The sequence below is a fragment of the Phaenicophaeus curvirostris genome, chromosome 29, assembly GCF_032191515.1.
Source record: "Phaenicophaeus curvirostris isolate KB17595 chromosome 29, BPBGC_Pcur_1.0, whole genome shotgun sequence".
In the NCBI taxonomy this organism is placed as follows: Eukaryota; Metazoa; Chordata; class Aves; order Cuculiformes; family Cuculidae; genus Phaenicophaeus; species Phaenicophaeus curvirostris.
In genome coordinates this window covers 3,539,429-3,559,461 of record NC_091420.1, presented here as the reverse complement: position 1 = coordinate 3,559,461, position 20,033 = coordinate 3,539,429, and the positions used below count along the sequence as shown (strand labels likewise).

Here is a 20,033-nt window from a genome sequence, read left to right as displayed (position 1 = left end):
TTGCTCAGCCTGGAGAAGAGAAGGGTCTGAGGCCCTAGAGCAGCTTCCAGTAGTGAAAGGGGCTGCAGGAAAGCTAGGGAGGGGCTCTTGATCATTGAGTGCAGGGATAGGATGAGGAAAAATGAGTTTCAGCTGAAAGAAGGGAGATTGAGATGATATCTAAGGAAGAAGTGTCTCCTGTGAGGGTGGGGAGGTCCTGGTCCAGGTTGCTCAGGGTAGTGGTGGCTGCCCCATCCCTGGAGCTGTTCATGGTCATGTTGGACAACGCTTTGAGCCTCCTGATGCAGCAGAAGGTGGAACTGGATGGTCTTTAAGGTCCTTCACAACCCAACCCATTCCATGATTCTGTTCTGTGATTCTCATCCTAGCATCAGAGGAAAAAAAGCTTCCTCAAAGCTTCTTTCATCTCAAAGACCTTTGAATCATTTCACTGTCTTGTACTACTACACTCAAGCCTCTGAAGTCAACATAAAGATGTTACAAATTTCACTTCAGGTGAGAAATTTGTCAACCCTTCAGCAATTTGCTAGCTCACCAGCCTGTCGTGAGAGCACTCAAAAGGTTCTAATTGAGTGTGTGGGTTATGAAACTCAATTACTGATCCGTAAATGAGAGCTGTTATGTTCTGGTTCATCAGCCTAAACAATCTCAAAAAGCAAGATCCAAAGGCTCTCAATGGTTTGGATGTTAATTAGACTAAATTGGCAGAATATCAGTGGAAACATTTCCAGGCTGTTAATGATGCTGTTTCTCAAATATTATATAACCTCCGAGAAGAACACTTTACATCCCTAGAGGGAAGAATGAGGAAAAGTTAGCATTCATTGGCTATCTCATTTACAGATGGAAGGGACGTGAATTCTCCAGGTGAGTGAAAGCTTTCACCTACTATAAGGAAATAAGTTTTAAAAGATATAAAAGGACTATGGATAGTATGTTGGATAATAGAGATTTTAAGGAAAGGGAAGAAAAAGAGAAAGTAAAAGAGAATTTTCTCATAGAGAACCATTAAAATGGGCAGAGTTGCAGGATTTTGCAGAAGATGAAGATTTGGCTTATTTTTTAAATCAATTATGAAAATTTTTAATAAAATAATTAAGTTTCTGAAGGTGTTTACCTTGAATTAGTCTGTGAAGCCTTTTGAGTGATCTTGACTCAGACACTTTGAAATTAGGTTATTAGCCTGGTGATGCTGAGATCTTGTCACGTACCTTCAACATTAGACCGTGTGAAACTTTGCATATTTGAGCCATTAGTGAGAAGCTGTTCTGAACTTTGAAGTCCTTTTTTCTTCTGAAGACCAAGGCCAATGTGTGTATAAGACACTCTTCATTTAGAGTTAATTTTTGTCTCTTGTTGAGGGACAGTGGAGCTAAGAGGAGACATCTGATCCCTGCTTTTTTGCATATTTTCCATCTGTGCAAGTATTTCCAGCCGGCTGGAGCAACGAAGTGCAGGCTTCTATGTGCTTGAATTAGCTGTATTCATACAAACTGGGAAACCTGTGGGTTAGCCCAAGCAGTGGTAGAACACGTTTTATTGTCTCTGGTCAGCAGTTCTCACCAGTCTCAATTGTTTTTGGTGTTGGAAACACCAAACACACTCTTCTCAGTAGGTTTGTGGTGGATTGAACCAGTGCAGAAGTGAGGAATTGGGGAAGATCTATTACACATCTTCATCCTGTGATATTTTTGAGTCCTTGAAATGGAAATGCCTGTTAATGCCCCCACCCCAGAGCTAAATGATTGCTGACCTAAGGAGTAAAGTTGTGAACAAGGGCTGTGTACCACATACACTCCCCCTAAGCAATGTCCTGATGACTAAAATGAAGGAGGAGATCTACATTGCCCTTAGGAGGCAACATAATTGCTGCTCTAACTCCTTCGAGTCGCCGCAGTCCTCCAAGGAATTAAGTGGGTTCACATCAGCAAAGATGAAAGCTTTGTCCATGCTGGAATGGGAATATAATAAGGGAAAGGGGAAAAAAAATAGAGCAATATTGAAAGAGATTTTGGAAGGGGGGAAAAAATATCAGGGTTGATCAGTTTGGTGGATTTTGCATGCAAAAGTACAGAGCATTAAATAATTTCATTCATAGTAGGTGTCTGTGGTCTGCAGGTAGTCTGGAACATGGTATAAAAACCTATACAAGACCAGGCTCTTCCATCCACTTCTCTCGCCTTCCTCACCAGGTGACCAGGTAAGTCTGAATCTTCCCAGTGTCTTTTTAAATGCTAAACTGGTACTTTGATGACTGCTTCTGGGGTTTTGGTTATTCTTAGTTCTTTATAAATATTGCTAGCTTTTTTTTTTTCCTTTCAGAAAGGAAAATTAGAAAGGTTTATTTCTATCAAAAAGAGAGGCTTTATTTACTTGTGAAGCAGGGTGTAGTGAGACACAATTCTGGCAGCATCGACTCTCAAAACAGCTTTATGCTCCATTTTAGAGACCAATGAGACCAGAACCTCATTGGAAATTCAGTTTCACCTTAAGAAACTGGGGCCAGCAAAACTCTGCGTTATTTCCAGCCTGTGGATTTTGGTGTAATAAATGATTACTTTCCTGACCACCTTCTCTAGGTACTTTCACATATGTTACCGTCTTACCTGGATTTTATAAACTTAATACAGTGTTTCTTCCCTGTATTTCAGCCTTCCCTCTGTCCCACAGCCATGTCTACTTACGACCTCTGTGCTCCCACTCCTTGTGGTCCAACCCCGCTGGCAAATAGCTGCAACGAGCCCTGTGTCAGGCAGTGCCAGGACTCCACGTACGTCATCCAGCCTTCTCCTGTGGTGGTGACCCTCCCCGGACCCATCCTCAGCTCCTTCCCCCAGAACACGGCTGTGGGATCCACCACCTCCGCTGCTGTGGGCAGCACCCTCAGCTCTGAAGGTGTCCCCGTCTCCACTGGCAGCTCCTTGGGATTGGGGAGCTTCAGTTATCCAGGCAGTGCCTCTGGCCGCTCCTACCGCCGCCACAACACCTACCATGGTGGCTTTAACGAGCTAAGTTAAAGCGTGAGGAGCAAGCAGGAAGAAATGACCAAGGATGATGAATCAGGACCTGACCCTGAGCTCATGGCCGTGGTTTTCAAATACAGTGTAAGAAACCCACAACCTGCAGCAGCGGCAGCTTGGTACCTCCAAAAATCTGGCTTTTGCTTGTTTTATACGTCACACTTCTCACGAAATGTATTTTTCTGTTGCTATAGATGGGACTTCATTATCTCAGTTCACAGCATCACTAAGGAAAGAAAGTCAGGATGAAAAGACACATTGCCTGTTGTCTTGCTGAATCCTGGAAATCTATACTTAATACTCTGTACTTTTTTATTCCATGTTTTGCTGCCATTAAAGTTATACTGCATCAGAATCTGAGCCCCCTGGTCCTTGTTTGAAAAAGTTTTAGCTGCTCACTTTATGTAAAATTTCTTCCTATTCATCTATTTTACTAATTTAAAGCTTTTTTTCTTGACTAGAAATAGGGATTTGGCTTGGTGACCTCTATGCCAAGAAAGGAAACTTTGGGAACTCTCGAGCCCCTCCCCAGCTTTCCTGGAGCCCCTTTCCATGCTGGAAGCTTCTCTGAGGTCTCCTCGGAGCCTTCTCTTGTCCAGGCTGAACAACCCCAACTCTCAGCCTACCCTCTGAAGTTTATTTAGCATATGAAAACCTTTCTCTTCTTACTGGGATGGAAAATCTTTAAACGAATGGGTATTAGTCCTGGATCTCCAGCTCCAAACGAGTAGGTTGTGATCTTTTCCTTCCTGAATGACTGATGGAATGAAATGTAAAATCAGGGACCAAGTATGTAATTGCAGCAAAATGCAGATGAGTGGTGTCTCATGTCACCCTCGGCAGTAAGAAACGATGACTTATGAAAATGATTTATACCAATGATTATAGGTGATCCCTTGCTCTGAGGTGATGGATTGCATGTTCCCATTCGTCAGTCTTGGTGGCACCAAGCAGAGCTTGGATGTAAGAAGAACAGTAAAGAGTGTTGAAAATCATCACAGAATTATGGAGAGGTTTCGGTTGGAGGGGACCTCAAGGCCCATCCAGTTCCACACCTCCCACTGCATCAGGGGCTCCAAGCCCCATCCAACCTGGCCTTGAACCCCTCCAGGGATGGGGCAGCCTGGGCCAGGGCCTCCCCACCCTCACAGAAAAATATTTCTTCCGAAGATCTCATCTTAATCTCCCCTCTTTTAGCTTAAAACAGAAATCTATTATTGCCTTTATGCAAATGAATCCTTCAAAGAGCTGTTGGATACCAGCTGCCATAGAGGAAATTATCCTTGAAAAGGACTGCTGATCCCTTAGAATAGGGATGAGTACTGAGGAATGGACTAGAAAAGCTAAAAATAGATAAAATAGCTACAAAAGCCTAGGCTAATTGATTTGAGAATCTCCTTGAAATATGACATGGCTTAAACTAAACTAGGTGCTGTTTTTTAAAGGAGGGATTACGATTCATTGTTCCGTGATTCTATGAAATTAAACCTATAATTGCTGTAATTCCAATGACACAAATTTTAGGACCCACTGACTGACCTGCCCTCCCAAATCTTAATAATATATTATTCCAGAAGTGATATGAGAATTCAAACATAGGTATTAAGTATATATATCTTCTGTTTGCACATAATTTTAATCTATGAGGGCCTAGCAATTTATAAATGCTTCTGATAAACTTTGAAGTTCTCAGGAACCCATGACCAAGCTAAACCAGTTTCTTTTCCCAGGGGATATTCACAAAGACACTTCTAATTTAAAGGCAATTTACATGTCTCCATGAAATGCCAGGAGAGCAAAAACCTCAGTGTTAATCTCAGTGTCTAAGGTTGCTTATGGATTTTACCCTTTATTGTTTATTCTGCAAGCCCCCCCTATAGAAAAGTTTCAGTTTTGTTGTACAATCCAAAGGCTGGACAGAAAACTGACTGGAAGTGGAGAAATTATAGACATTTTATGTACTTCTAAGTCTTCAACTCATTCCCGTCAGTCTACAAAACATCGGTACCAGACACTGCAGGGATAGCTGGAGGCTGCAAAAGGAAAGAAATAATCCTTATATACGACTTCTGCCTCCACAGCTGAGTTTTGTGAAGCTTTATCTATTCCAGAACTCCTCCTGGAGAACAAAAAACCTCACCAAGCAATGTTTATGCATGTGGAAGTCAATCTAAAAGCAGTTGCTGATGTTTTGAGGTCTCAGATAAGAATAAGAGTGGATTTGTGGATTCTTTAGAGAAAGAACTTAGGCTCAGAATTAGACACAGCCAGGAAAGATCATGTATTGATAAGAATTGTGCTCCAGACTCTTTTACAGTGCTATAATTTGATATTATCTTGTTAGACTGGACTTCTAATGCTCTTTTTTCTTCTTCCATGTCAAATAAGGAGTATCTTATGTGTTTTTCTAGTTATAGCTCAGCCTTTGTACACAGAAATAACACTTCTTAGCTCCTCTCAACTCTTCACTGGGCTTTTCAGTGTCCTTCCTTTTTAAGAGTATTTGTGCTTCTTCTCTCATTTTTCGGTGAAAATTATGTGTATTCCTGACCATTTTCTGAAAAAAAAAAATCAGTCTTTTTTCCCTGAGAGCAGCTTGAATCTGCAGACTACAAGCACTCATGGGTTGACTTCCAAAAGCTGCAATTCTTCATGGTTTCCAACAGTATTTACCTTGCAGAAGAGGGTACAAGGGCCTGCATTATGTAAATGATGCTTAATCTCATTAAATGACGCCAGGCAGATCCAAAAGGGTTTTGAAGGCAGAATAAATTCTTCTGATTTAATCATTCCAGTGTTCCCATAAATTAACTTAGCCTGGAATATTTCAAGATGAAAGAAACTTGTGGTCAGATATACATGCCGCAAGATAAGGAAGTGAAGCTGTAATAAACACAAACACAGAAGGCAACCCCCCCATGTAATCAGTAGTGGCTCATAAATATCTTCATGCAACAAAGGATGCCCTGAGTTGTTGGGCAACTTGGAACTCAGTATAAAAATCTGAGCAACTCAAGGTCCTTCCATCCATTTCTCTTGCCTTCCTTGTCTTGGTGAACAAGGTAAGTCTAAATCCATGTATTCTCCTATTTATTCTATGTTGAACTGTTGCTTTGATGTTTTTGTAGCTTTTCCTTGTTCATATTGTACATCTTGAGCTTCTTTCTTTGAGGGAGTAAGGGATTTTCATAGGAAAGAAGAAGTTTTCTCTTGATCGTTAGTGAGAAAGATCAATGAAAGGGATCACAATTAGCCAGTTAGGTCCACTTATTCAGCTTTGGGATCCAAATGAGTTTTCTGGTTCTGTACATGAACATAAAATATCTGTAGTGTATTCTTGGGTCTGTTCAGAGTAGTGAGTTATGGAAAATCAACTAAAGCCAGAAGAGCAGAAGAACACGGGGATACTGGCCAATAGTGGCAGCCCCAGGTCACAAGCTCTCCCCACAGAAAGGATTAATCAATCCCTGTCTGTCTTTGGAGCTCAATTTGTCATTATTCCACAGGCAAGGAGCAACTTTAAGCCAGTTGCTTCTCCATCCCCTAAACTACTATGGGCATATTTGCACCGTAGCTTCTGAAATCTGCTGACGATTCTAATATTTAGTAGCAATTCACAAAAATAGAAGTTTTCCTGAATTCAGCTGCCTGTCCTTTCATTTCTTACAGAAAAACAAAAAATAAGTGCTTAATCTTCTATTTCCTACTTTCTAAAACTGGGAGAAAAGACCTCCAAGATGGAATGCGCATAAGACGAAGCGATAGGAATGACATAGGAAAGACTATTTGCTGCATTGGCAGTGGGTAGGATGTTTGTCATTATTGACTGTTTAGCAAAGGCGCAAGCCTTGGGTCAGGAGTAACAAGCTGAATCTTACCTGTGCTGGCAGAGCACCTTCATCTGAAGGCTGCAGAGTCAGCCTCCATCTCCCTAGGACACACAGAGCCCTGATAGTGTTCCTCCGTGCAGCCACAACGGCAAGGGAAAGTGTTGAATGTGCCTTTTCCCATGGTGGTGTGTGTGTGGTAGGATGCTTTGCAATGTCAACAAAGAAGACTTTGAGCACCAGCGTGTCCCCTGGTTCCTGGATGAGCCACAGAGGCTTCAGGGTAAGTTCCTGACTGAGAGTGTCACCTTCCCTAGCTGTCACCTTAAAGAAAATGCAAACTCAGCCTTGTTTTCAAAGTGCTTCCCCTGGATCTGGTGAAAAATATCATCTTGCTCCCCATGCAGTTGCTTTTTAATTTGTTATCTACTCCCCTTATCAGAGAATTGAGGGTGTGCAAGTAGAGTTTCATCTAAATTCTTTGCATTTCTTTCTTTTGTTGCATTTCAGACTTAGTTCCATCCCACAACCATGTCCTGCTACGACCTGTGTCCACCCACCTCCTGTGGTCCAACCCCACTTGCCAACAGCTGCAACGAGCCCTGTGTCCGGCAGTGCCAGGACTCAACAGTGGTGATCCAGCCTTCTCCTGTGGTGGTGACCCTGCCCGGACCCATCCTCAGCTCCTTCCCCCAGAACACCACCGTGGGATCCTCAGCATCCGCAGCCATCGGGAAGGTTCTCAGTGCTGGAGGGGTCCCCATCTGCACTGGCAGCTCCTTGGGCTTCGGGAGCTTTGGCTACCCAGGCTTGGGCAGTGGCTACAGCCGGCCCTACCGTCGCTACAGCTCCTACCGCAGCGGCTTCTAGGGGCCGTGCTAAAGCGTGAGGAGCGAGCAGGGAGAAACGACCAAGAATGCTGAAGCATGACCCGACACAGGACTGAGCTCGTGGCTGTGGTTTTCAGAAGTGATGTTAGATACCCTCAACTCCAGCTGAAGTTGATGGAGTGGTGGGAGCTTGGCATCCCCTGAAATCAAGCCTTTGCTTGTCTTACTTTCTGTTGGGCTTTACTTTATATTTCTGATTGAATGTCTTGCTCTCTTATGCTTTTTTTTTTTTTTTTGTATTTGACAGTCACTAGGTAAAACATGTTGTTACTAGAAGTTGTTCTGCATGACTGAATTACCACAGTCCACTTAAATAATGAAGAGTATCTCATTGTGCTGAGCATGTCATTGTGAGAGGGGTACGGTCCTTAGTGGACCATGGAGATTTATTCCTTACACTTTACATTGCTTCCTTCCATTCCTCAACCTCATTAAATTTATGTTGCATCATACTCCGAGTCTGCCTGTTCTTCTTTCTTCTCCCAGACCCTTTTCCAGCTTGGCTGTGATGAAACAGATCCCTCTGCAAGTCACAAGGTCCAGAAAACACTGGGCAAATAACTTCATGCTAATTTGCAAAGGAGAATGATGCAGGTTTCTATGGTGGAAAAAAATTTTTTTTGGTCTGGACATGGTAAATCAAGCGCAAGATGATTTATCAAAGCTAGAAAGGGTCTTTATCAGGGAATGTAGTGATAGGATGAGGGGGAATGGTTTTAAGTTGAAAGAAGGGAGATTGAGATGAGATCTTAAGAAGAAATTCTTACCTGTGAGGGTGGAGAGGCCCTGGCCCAGGTTGCCCAGAGCAGGGGTGGCTGCCCCATCCCTGGAGGGGTTCAAGGCCAGGTTGGATGGGGCTTGGAGCCCCTGATCCAGTGGAAGGTGTCCCTGCTCATGGCAAGGGGTGGAACTGGATGGGCTTTGAGGTCCCTTCCAAACCAAAACATCTGTGATTCTATGATCTTCACCCACAATGGGTGCGTCTCCTGTTGTAGCATAAGCAGGGAATCTTAAAGTGAGAAAGACACTTCAGTTTATACTTCGAAGACTCTTAATCTTCTGTGCCAGGGAGATGGAAAAAGGCCCTTTATTTGCTTAAAGACTTCTCTTTTATGAGAAAATGTTTGTTTTGAAATGGATGTCTCTGAGGAAGGATAAGAATAGGGCAATAAGCTGATTTGAGAATTGGGAATAGCTTCTCTTCAAAGAGAAGTGGCTTAGCCTAATTTCAGGGAAAAGCTGAGGGAAATACTATTTCTCGTTATCCTTCTGTAGGTGTAAGAGACAAGAGTAGCTGGGTAAAAAAAGAGGGCAGAGGGATGCAGCGGGAAAATCTACAGGAAGAACACTAGAAATTGTAGGGACAATCCTTTTTCTAACCATTACCTGCACTTCTCTCTTCTAAACTTTCTGGCAGAATCAGGATATATTCGTGCTGTTATCAGGGCAACCAGGAAGAAGATTGTGGCTTTCTTTATCCCATCTGTTATACTTAGAAAGACTCCTTTAAAAGAAGAGGAAACCTGATGCAATTAAAGATGTCCCTGCTCCTGCAGAGCAGGGAGGGGTTGGACTGGATGAGCTGCAAAGGTTCTTTTCAACTGAAAGCATTCTCTGTTTCACTGGTCATGTTTTCTGGTGGATGCAGCACCTCTTGGAATCCGAGATAAGGCCCTGGTAAGTCTCAAAGGGAAGGAAGAGAAGGCAAGGGAATGGGGCTTTGATATTTGCTGCCTTGGGAAGCATGTCTGGAAGCAAGACATTAATAGATTCGAAGTTCCCACCCTTCCTTAATGCGTCTTCACAAACTGAGTCCTATTTGTTGTGTCTAGTAGATCTGAACTTTATCAGGCATTGCTTTGTTCTATCTGATCACGTATGTTGTAATAAAAATGGAGTTTAGAGACTGGGAGCTTTTGTCCCTGAAGGACGAAGGTTTCAAAAACTCTACCTGAAGGCTCTGGATGATTCAAAGTCCTGTCAGCGCATACGACTCACAGCCTGATAGCTATCATTTCTTGCTTGGAGTCTTTGTGTCTGTACAGAGTGATGTTGAACTGTAATTAAAACCAGAGAAAGATGTTGACAGAGGTATATGGACTACAGTCATTAGTGGAGCTAAATTAAAGGAGGTACAACAGTTCCATGAAAGAATTAATAATTTCGAGGAGGAGGTTTTCTTAATGAACAACAAGAGAATGGAAAGTTAGAAGTTTGATTATATAATACAGGAGAAAGTTGGTCTGAATTAAATGTGTAATATATTTTTTGCTATCTCAACTGAAGCTACTGCTTGGTCAAAGAGAATGCATTCCAAAGAAGTCATCATTTATTTGCAGTTGTTGCAAAATAGCTTTCTTTTATGGAGGTTAACCTGTGTATTAAACACAACAGAGATGATACGATTCCACAGAGTCCAAAGAGCTGCAAAGAGCAGCTGAGGTACAGCAGTGAAAGTATCTCCAACATATTCATGTAGACAGATGATATTTCTCACAACAAAGTACATTTTCCTACACTTGCATCCCCCTTCAGCAATCCTCTGTTAAACTTTCTTCTAGTCCACTGTGCCAAACTGTGTTCAAGGCCAGGTTGGATGGGGCTTGGAGCCCCTGATGCAGTGGGAGGTGTCCCTGCCCATGGCTGGGGTGGGACTGGATGGGCTTTAAGGTCCTTTCCAACCCAAACTATTCTATGATTCTGTGATTATATGATTTTGCAGGACACAAGGCATTTGCTGCTGCTGCCAGTGAAAATATATCTCAACACTCAGTTTTGTAAAGTTGAAACCAGACTCGTAGCGTCTGCTGTGCATACAGGGAGAAGGGAAGAGTCAGGAAGGCTCTGAAGAGCTTTTATAGCTTTCTCAGTCTGCCTGGAGGATCTGAGACATTCTTGTACATTTACCAACTTGCATTCATTTCTTTTTTTCTTGTTTAGTATGGCTGGGTTCCCACCAGTCAAATTGTTTTGTTTACTGTTTATGTTTATTGCCTGGACTTATCCTGGCCTTGGATGAAAACCAGGATCTGTGACGTCTCTTTCATCTTTTTTTTTCTTTGCATCCATTAAATATACCTGGCTCCTTAATACCGACTCCACCTTCCCAAAATACAGATGAGTCAAAATTCAATTTGGTTAGGAATTTTGTCTGCTCTTTAGCATTTTGGTCACGCTGGCCCATGGGAGCATCACTGCTGGCACAGCGAGAGCTTTAATTTAAGTCCTGAGTGTGCATTTTCACCCTGATAAGTGACTCTGAGATTTAGGATCATTAGTGTTTGTAAAGTTCCAATGAGCAATATCCCAAAGCTTTCAGCTTCTTGAGTGAGGAGATTGAGCCAGCCAGACTAACTTGACATATGATCAACTTCATATGGGGAGGGGGGATCCAGGAAAGCTGGGGAGGGGCTCTTGATCAGGGAGTGCAGGGATAGGATGGGGGGAACGGTTTTCAGCTGAAAGAGGGGAGATTGAGATGAGATCTTAAGGAGTGGGAGGTGTCCCTGCCCATGGCAGGGGTGGGACTGGATGAGCTTTAAGGTCCCTTCCAACCCAAACCATTCCACAACTCTAGGATTCAAGAGAGGTCTTGTTATTCTTTTTGTCATCGTTATCCCTTTGGGTAAGTTTGCTTTCAAAGCCACATTTATTTTAAGCCAATATAGCTCTTGCTATAAAAGAACATGATTTTTAATGTTTTAATACAGCTGTATTTTGTCTGTGCCTGTGCATAGGAGAGCTTCAATGAGTAGCATCACTGATGGAGGTCATCGTATACCTAAGGACATTCATATACCTAAGGTTGAAGGGCAGAATGAGATTTTTAACATGTGATTTTTGTGCAGGTACACATTTGTATTTTAAGTTAAAAAACGGAAGGACTCCAGCTTGTGACGCTGTATAATATGAGGAGTATTCTGAAATTCATTAGTAATCCTGGTCACAAATTTCAGACGCTGATCCTGTTCAAACAGCATCACACACCTTCAAATTTCCTGATAATACATTATTTGCATGTCTGAGCCATTAATGAAAACGCATTGTGAACTTTGAAGGTTTTTGTTCTTCAGAAGTGTACAGTCAGCATTTATTTCCTGGGTGATCCTCGTGGAGATACTCACAGTTCAGAGATAATTTGTGCGTCTCTACCTAAAGTGATTTAAACACTAGGAGGGGAGTGATTGGAATACTGATCCCTGCCCTAAAGTTTACTTATGCATTGTATGCGATTACTTTTTAATCTAGAAATTGCCTTTGAAAAAGAAACCGAATGGTTGCACGTTGCAGTGTTCTTGAAGTCCACGCAAAATGAAGACAATGTTATTTGCTTTCAAAAGTGTTTAAAAAGAATATTACAAACTCCTGTAAGCTGCTACCAGTAATTTGGAGCATAATTTTGGATAATGGTGCAAGGCGCAGTAGGGGAAAATAATAATTTAATGGCAAATGTAAAATTGTTTGGCGTGTTCAATGACTCCTTTGTGCAAGACTTTCAGTGCCAGCGTCTCTGACTAGCTGAAAATTCAGATGCATCCTCAATCTGACCTGAATTGTGTTCCTGAAGCTTGATGTAGGAATAAAGTTAAAACAGCAGACTCCTTAATCTAAGGACTTCAACATCCAGTTCCCAAATTGAACAGCTGTGTCTCAAATTCCTTCACGGACGTGTAGTAGTTTAATATTAAATGAACAAACCAGACAGCTGATACTCTTTCATCCAGCCTTCTGAGTCAGGAAAGTAAAACAATATTTTCCATCAAATAATGTATTTTCTTTGTATAATCAGTAAATCATTTTATTTTCTGACTCTTTCTGGCTGTCTGAGAGAAATTTGGCAAACCTGCAGTCCAACTCAGACTCAGAAATCATAATTTATGGCTTTTTCAGAGTGAAATGTGTCAAAAACTTTTGCTCTCCATGAAGAGGGAAGGGAGATTTCACAGGGGAATTCACTTATGTCTTTCCTAATACATATATTCATCTGTGTCAAATAATGTACGTTGCATATATTGTCATTAGGATGCAAAATAATTCCTTTAGTAACTCAGATGAAACACTTGATCTGACCAGGAATTGCCTGGGCTCATAAGATTTTAAGATAAAAGAAACCTCTGGAGTGGTATGCATACATTACGGTGAGGAAATTAAATCAAAGCAATAAATATAAAGAGTGAGGAAAAAGTAAATCACCAGCTGGGAATATTTTGCATACAAGAAGTCTTTAACAATTGGCTGGGAAACAGCTACGTGCACAAAGTATGTCTCAGGTCCTCAGGCACTTTAGAATACAGTATAAAAGCCAGCGTAGCGAGAGTTGCTGCCATCCACTTCTTCTGCTTCATTCACCGTGGTGAAAAGGGTAAGTCTGAACCTGCTCAATGTCCTGAATCGTTGCCTTCATTGTGTTTTATTTTTATGCTGTCTTGTCTATGCAAGTCTAAGGTTCATGTTCTTTATCAGGGTGTTTGGGACCCCTGCAAGCAGCTTTCTCTAGAAAGGGTAACTGTTCTTAGATTGCTGGATATGGGACTTCAGACTAATTTTATTTGTGTCATCAGATCATTCATAGAATCATAGAATAGTTTAAGGAAGTCACCTTAAAGATCAGCCAGTTCTACCCCTGCCATGGGCAGAGACACCTCCCACTGGATCAGGGGCTCCAAGCCCCATCCAACCTGGCCTTGAACACCTCCAGGGATGGGGCAACCTGTTCCAGGGCCTCCTGACCCTCCCAGAAGTGCATGTGGAGTTCCATTTGCCATGTAGTCTCTGGTTATTTTCTTGCCTTCCCCATCATTTTAGCAGCCTAATTACATGACTGCAATTACAACTTCTTTCTTGTATTTACGTTCTTCCCTGCGTTTCAAACTCAGTTCCAACCCACAGCCATGTCCTGCTACGACGTCTGTGCCCCCACCTCCTGTGGTCCAACCCCGCTGGCGAATAGCTGCAACGAGCCCTGCGTCCGGCAGTGCCAGGACTCGACGTACGTCATCCAGCCTTCTCCTGTGGTGGTGACCCTCCCTGGACCCATCCTCAGCTCCTTCCCCCAGAACACTGCGGTGGGATCCTCGGCATCTGCAGCTGTAGGGGATGCTCTCAGCGCCAGCGGGGTCCCCATCTCCTCTGGCAGCTCCTCAGGACTTGGAAGCCTTGGATATTCAGGTCTAGGTGGCCTGTATGGGAGGTCCTACCGCCGTTACAACCGCTGTGGGCCATGATGAAGCTACCACAAAGGAACCACCAGAAGCTTCAATGCACAATCCGGTTGCAGAATTGGGTTTATGACCACGGCCATATGCTTGCTGACCACCCTCAGCTTTTCCCTAAGCTAATGGAACTGCAGGAGCTTGGTTTTTTTGTTTCGATGCCTTTCTCTGTTATCAATGAGGTGAAAAATTTAACTATTATTGTTGCTGGGTGTCCAGCTGTAAAGCATCACCTTCAAATGGGTAATTAGTTTTATCCATATTAAAACCTACTGCTTTCTTATGCTGTATATTTTTTTTTAATGCTACTACTCAGTCATTAAATTTAAGGTGCATCATAATATGAGTCTTGCCATGTTCTTTCTCTCTCTTCCTCTTTGGAACTTCCTCTGGGAGAAATTTGGCTGGGCATAATAGGTCAATACCAGGAAGATCTTCATTTAAATCACCTCATACCAGTTTGTAAGGAGGTAATCATAGAATCATGGAATGGTTTGTGTTGGAAGGGACCTCAAAGCCCATCCAGTTGCACCTAGCCCAGGGCCTCCCCACCCTCACAGGAAACATTTCTTCCTTAGATCTCATCTCAATCTCCCCTCTTTCAGCTGAAAATAATTTTCTCCTCATCCTATCCCTGCCCTCCCTGATCAAGACCCCCTCCCCAGCTTTTCTGGAGCCCATTTCAGCACTGGAAGCTGCTCTAAGGTCTTCTCAGAGCCTTCTCTTCTCCAGGATGAACAACCCCAGCTCTCTCAGCCTGTCCTTGTATTTTGCTCCGGCTCTCGGATCATCTCCATGGCCTCCTCTGGTCTTGCTCTAACAGTTCCATGTCCTTCCTGCGCTGTGAAAGGTTTGGTGAGTTCATGATTCATAAAACCCCAGTCACTTCTGGTGTTACTTTCATACAAACTTTTTAGACTACAAAGAAGATTTTGTTATTAGGCAAGAATGTCAGGATATCAGGAAAAAACTGTTTAAACCAACAAATTAAGGAAAAAAGCACACATGTTTCTTTCTGGGTTGGTTCCTTAGGTTAAGAAGGCTGCAATTACGTGGTAATTGGTTGCTAAATTATGTGGTGATGTGGGGGCCTTTGGGCTGTCACCAGAATTCCTCAGAGCAGTAACAATTAGGCTGCCTGGTGTGAGCCTTTGGGAAGTTGATGACTGCTAAATTGCTAAACCAACACTCATTTACAATGCTGTTGATGCCTTCAGGATCCCAATTAACCTCTCATTACATGTTTTAAGGAGAGAATGAGTAGGACAGGGTGATAAGTTAACTTGGCACAGCAGGGAGCTCTGCTCCCAGAAGAGGCTAAAGGACAAATGAAAAACCAAAGAGGCTCTTGTGCAACACCACCGGGTTTTAATGGGAAAGAGAAGCACAGCAGCCAGCTACAGAACATCAGGGCAAGGCAAGGGGAGATGCATCAAGCAGATGTCACGCTCGGGTAGCAGAGCCCAGATGAGGAACCAGGGAACAGCCGAGGTGATGGAGGAACGAGGGGATGTTGAGCTTCAGCCGAGCAGCCAGGGCACAGGATGGCACAGGGTGGTGGGATGCTGGGCACACGCAGCCTCCTCCGGTCCCCATGCCAGGGCAGATGATGCACGCTGCTCATCCTCACGGCTCTCGCTCCACGTCCTTGTGCTCTTGTCCAGGCTGTTTCTGGTTCTGGGCACCAAGCGTGGGGACTTCAGAAAGACCCACAGCTCCCACGGCGGGACCTGCGCCACCTCTGGGAGCCAGGGTAGTAATACCCATTGCCATAGGAGGAGAAGCCAGAGCTGTAGGACCTCCCACCATTGCCAGAGATACTGGACCCATATTGGTTCCCATATCCCAGGGATCCTCTGTAGCCAATGTCATCTCCATAACCCAGGCTACGGCCATACCCAAGGGAGCCCCTGTAGCCTCCCGAGCCAAAGGAGTTCCCACCATAGCCCTGGGAGCTCCCATAGCCGATGTCATCCCCATAACCTAGGCAACGGCCATACCCAAGGGAGCTTCCATAGCCTCTGTATCCTCCCAAGCCAAAGGAGTTCCCATAGCCCCCCAGACCAAAGGAGTTCCCGTAACCCTGGGAACTTCCATAACCCTCCAGACCAAAGAGGCCCCCATAACCCTGTGACCTCCCATAGCCCAAAGAGTTACCATAGCCCCCCAGACCAAAGGAGCCACCATAGCCCCCAGAGCTTTGGGAACTGAAGGAATGCCCCAACAAGGCTGGAGCCGATGAGCCCACAACACTTTCCTGAGGACAACTGCTGAGTATGGGGCCTGGGATTGTCACCACAGATGGTGGGGGGACGATGACTACTCTGGAGTCAGGGCATTGCTGCACACACGGCTCGTTGTAGGTCTCGGCAATCGGCTGAGGGCAGGTCACCCCGCAGGGTCTGGAGGACTCGCTGTAGTAGGACATCCTTCTTGTGATGGCTGTGAGGCTGCAATGCACAGTGCAAAGCAGGTTTCAGATGCAGAATTCACCTGATGCTAGATGCTGGTGCTTGCTTAAAGCAGTTGTGACAGCCCAGACTTCATTACCTTGCAAATCATGCCTATATCTAGTCACATAAATAGCATTCAAGACTGTTTACTGCCAAGGTGCCCAGATGTCATGCACAGATGCAGACATCTAGCATCATGTATGGTTAATCCCACACTTGATATCACTGCTCTTGCTTGTAGCATGATGAATCTAATTTATTAGAACCAGGTGAAGCAGGCTGAAGATTGTTAGTGTACTTACAGCAAGTTAAGAAAAGCAGCATCAGATATAGCCTGCTGTTTTTACCCTTTCATCGTACCTCCTTGGTAGCACTCAACTTCCAAATAGGAATATTTGCCCTTATAGGGCAACAGATACTATATTCGCTCTTGTATTTTTACATTTTATACCGCGTATGGATCCTGAATTGGAACTAAAAGGCCTGGGAAATGGTTATTCAAAGCAGGATAGTAAAACTTCCCATTCTGTGCTATGTTTAACACCTTCTGACCCCTGCAGTTCTCAGACTTGCCAATCCAGAGTATCGCATACAGTTTAGCAGCAACAGAAAAAAGCGTGAGAACAGAGGTTGAGGTAAATCCGACTTACCCTGTTCACCAAGGAGAATAAGCCAGGAGATGTGGATGAAGAAGCTCAGAGCAGAAGGAGCTTTTATACATGTCTGAAACTGCTTACAGAAACACTTCTGTGCCTCAGGTCTCACATTGTGACAAAAACAACCTCCAAATTGAGGGGTTTAATTTTGCTTGCTTTGCACTGCCACTCCCCACCTTCGAAAACAAGCGTGATACAGCGTCAGTACCAACTTGTGGGCATTGGTCTGGTGAATGACAAGATCTTTCAGACATCTAATACCCAGCAGCAATGTTGGGGCACCTGCTATTTAATTCCACTTTAATTTTGAAGATAAGAAGTTTGATTTCTAGGGTGGATGAGTAAAGATCAATTAAAATGATCCGTATTTTCAGAACAGTGCTGTTGACAGGGATGCTATGAAAATGTGTGCAAGCTGGAAAGAAAGAGGGAGAGAGGTAAGAGAAGTAAGGAAACTTTCAGGTATCCACATCTGCTTTAATAAAAAAGGAGTTTTTAACATCTGTATTTGCAGATCATATACCATGAAGAAGACCATGTGAAAAGTCCTACAAGTTAGCCAGGGCAGTTTGTGGTTTCAGTACAGGATGGGGGACGATGTTATTGAGAGCAGCCCCATGGAGAAGAACTTTGGGTGCTGGTTGAGGAGAAAATTGGCATGAGCCAGCAATGTGCACTCAGAGCCCAGAACCCAACTGGGAAGGGAAGGCTCCAGGGAGACCTTAGAGCAGCTTCCAGTACTGAAAGGGGCTTCAGAAAAGCTGGGGAGTGTCTTTTTACATGGGCATGGAGTGATAGAATGAGGGGGAATGGCTTTACATTGGAAGCGGGAAGATTTAGATTAAACATCAGGAAGAACTTCACCATGAGGGTGGGGAGGCCCTGGCACAGGTTGCCCAGAGAAGTTATAGATGCCCTCTCCCTGGAAGCATTCAAGGCCAAGTTGGATGGTGTCTTGAGCAGCCTGGTCCGGTGGGAGGTGTCCCTACCCATCACAGGCGGTTTGAACTAAACCATTCCATGATTCTACGACTATACGTTTATTTACTCATGCATTATCAGCTGGATTCCATTGTTATTTTTACTACTGTCTTTAAAATATCATTGCGACAGTGACACTTGATGTTCCAGATCCTCCTAGGAATGATAAGAGGTGTTACAAACACCCACTAAACATTCATATTTGATGTGTTGTACCATTGTTATACACAAACATGCAGCTATCAGCACGCAAATCTTGTGCAAGAGCATCAATTTAGAGACGTGTGAATGAAGTGCTCTGTGTCATCAGTTACATCTTCATGCATTAGAAATGGACTCTTTTAGAGGAGAGGTTGCCCAGAGCAGGGGTGGCTGCCCCATCCCTGGAGGGGTTCAAGGTCAGGCTGGATGGGGCTTGGAGCCCCTGATGCAGTGGGAGGTGTCCCTGCCCATGGCAGGGGTTGGAATTGGATGATCTTTAAGGTCCCTTCCAACCCAAACTATTCTATGATTCTGCGTCATAATTTCCCCAAATGTATTAGTACTCAGTAAAATAAAGAACTTGATGTCATGAATAAAAATCAAATCATTGCAACATGGATGTTCTAAGTCACAGCCTGGTTAGGGAATCAAAAGAGGTAACGTTGATCGGTGTATTTCTAAATGATACTATTTCATAACAAGGGAGCTTCTAAATCATTTAATATGATAATCACAGAAATTGCAAGCACTATGTATTAACGAGTGTTTGTGAAGCAGCTTAAAGTCATTATCGTCCAGGTGTCTCATTATCACCAGCAAATCCTGATGACGCTTCAAAGGCACAATTATCTTACAATTTAGAAGTAATTCATAGACAATCTTTTGCAATATTGTTAAATTAGAAAAGAGTAGATTTGCAAATAACTGTATGATGCCACTGGATTAGGGGCTCCAAGCCCCATCCAACCTGGCCTTGAACCCCTCCAGGGATGGAGCAGCCACCACTGCTCTGGGCAGCCTGGGCCAGGGCCTCCCCACCCTCACTGGAAAACATTTCTTCCTAAGATCTCATCTCAAACTCCCCTCTTTCATCTGAAAATGGTTCCCCCTCATCCTGTCCCTGCACTCGCTGACAAAGAGCCCCTCCCCAATTGGTTAATTGTAAGTGAAATGTAAAGCTTAGACCACAAGCTACAAACTTGGGCTTACTGCTTTCATGATGTTATTAGCAGCAGTGATATCCCACCATGAGTGAACATGCATCGTATCAGCTCTTTGCTCTGCTGGATAACAACATTTCGAGATTCCTGGGCAACTACGAGGAGAACTTGTGTCCCCTCAGAGCCAAACTTCTAGCTCATCCTGATTGACCCTCACCTTGTTTGGGCACGTGGGATCAAAAAGTGGTCCATGCCATGTAAGTACTACCTTGAACATGAAAATGGGGCTGACATGATACACTATTCTTGTTCCAGTTCTCAATCCATGGCCATATGGCCACCCTTAAGCTGCAAGTTCTCCAACTCCCCTAAAATGACAATCACAGATAATTGATCATCATCAGCAGTTGTATCACACCCACGCTAATATTTGGGAGGGACGGTGCTGAGGTGGCAAAATTAAAGCTCCACAATCACATTTGTTTTGTAACAAATCAAGACCAGAGGCACAAACGGTGACTTGGAGAAGGGTATAAAAGCTCCTATCACCCACAGCCCTTCTATCCACTTCTCTTGTCTCAGTCTCTGCAGTGAACAAGCGGTAAGTGTGATCTCATTTATTATTTTTACTACTATTAGCCATTATCTAACAATGCTTTTATCACAAAGATGATCCTTGCATGTGTTTTTAGTCTTGTATCCAGTGTTTCTGTCTGAAAAGGTGTCTTTATCCAGATGCAGCATCAGGAATCACTGCCTTAGGATATGAAGTAGATCTTCAAGCTAGAGAAAAACTTGGGGTTAATCACACTTTGTAAAGTTTGAATGCATAGACACAATGAGTCTTTTCTA

The 20,033-nt window shown here is 43.6% G+C and overlaps 4 protein-coding genes across 4 annotated transcripts in view; 3 read left to right on the top strand and 1 right to left on the bottom strand.

Moving 5' to 3' along the window:
* The window catches only part of LOC138732324 (scale keratin-like), a 51,663-nt gene that overhangs the window by 26,646 nt on the left and 4,984 nt on the right, over positions 1-20,033 (top strand). The gene's annotated exons all lie outside the window — the stretch shown is intronic.
* KRTAP13-2 (keratin associated protein 13-2) lies at positions 5,942-8,189 on the top strand. Its single transcript, XM_069878908.1, has 2 exons — positions 5,942-6,082; positions 7,364-8,189. Exon 2 carries the CDS (start codon positions 7,379-7,381, stop codon positions 7,715-7,717), a length of 339 nt encoding a protein of 112 aa, XP_069735009.1. The 5' UTR covers positions 5,942-6,082; positions 7,364-7,378; the 3' UTR covers positions 7,718-8,189.
* LOC138732050 (feather keratin B-4-like) lies at positions 13,629-13,961 on the top strand. Its single transcript, XM_069878397.1, has one exon. The coding sequence runs from the start codon at positions 13,629-13,631 to the stop codon at positions 13,959-13,961; it is 333 nt and encodes a 110-aa protein (XP_069734498.1).
* Positions 15,288-16,391, bottom strand: LOC138732338 (scale keratin-like). The gene is made up of 2 exons (XM_069878923.1): positions 16,014-16,391; positions 15,288-15,932 (listed from the first exon to the last, which is right to left on the bottom strand). The coding sequence occupies exons 1-2, from the start codon at positions 16,375-16,377 to the stop codon at positions 15,649-15,651; spliced, it is 648 nt and encodes a 215-aa protein (XP_069735024.1). The 5' UTR covers positions 16,378-16,391; the 3' UTR covers positions 15,288-15,648.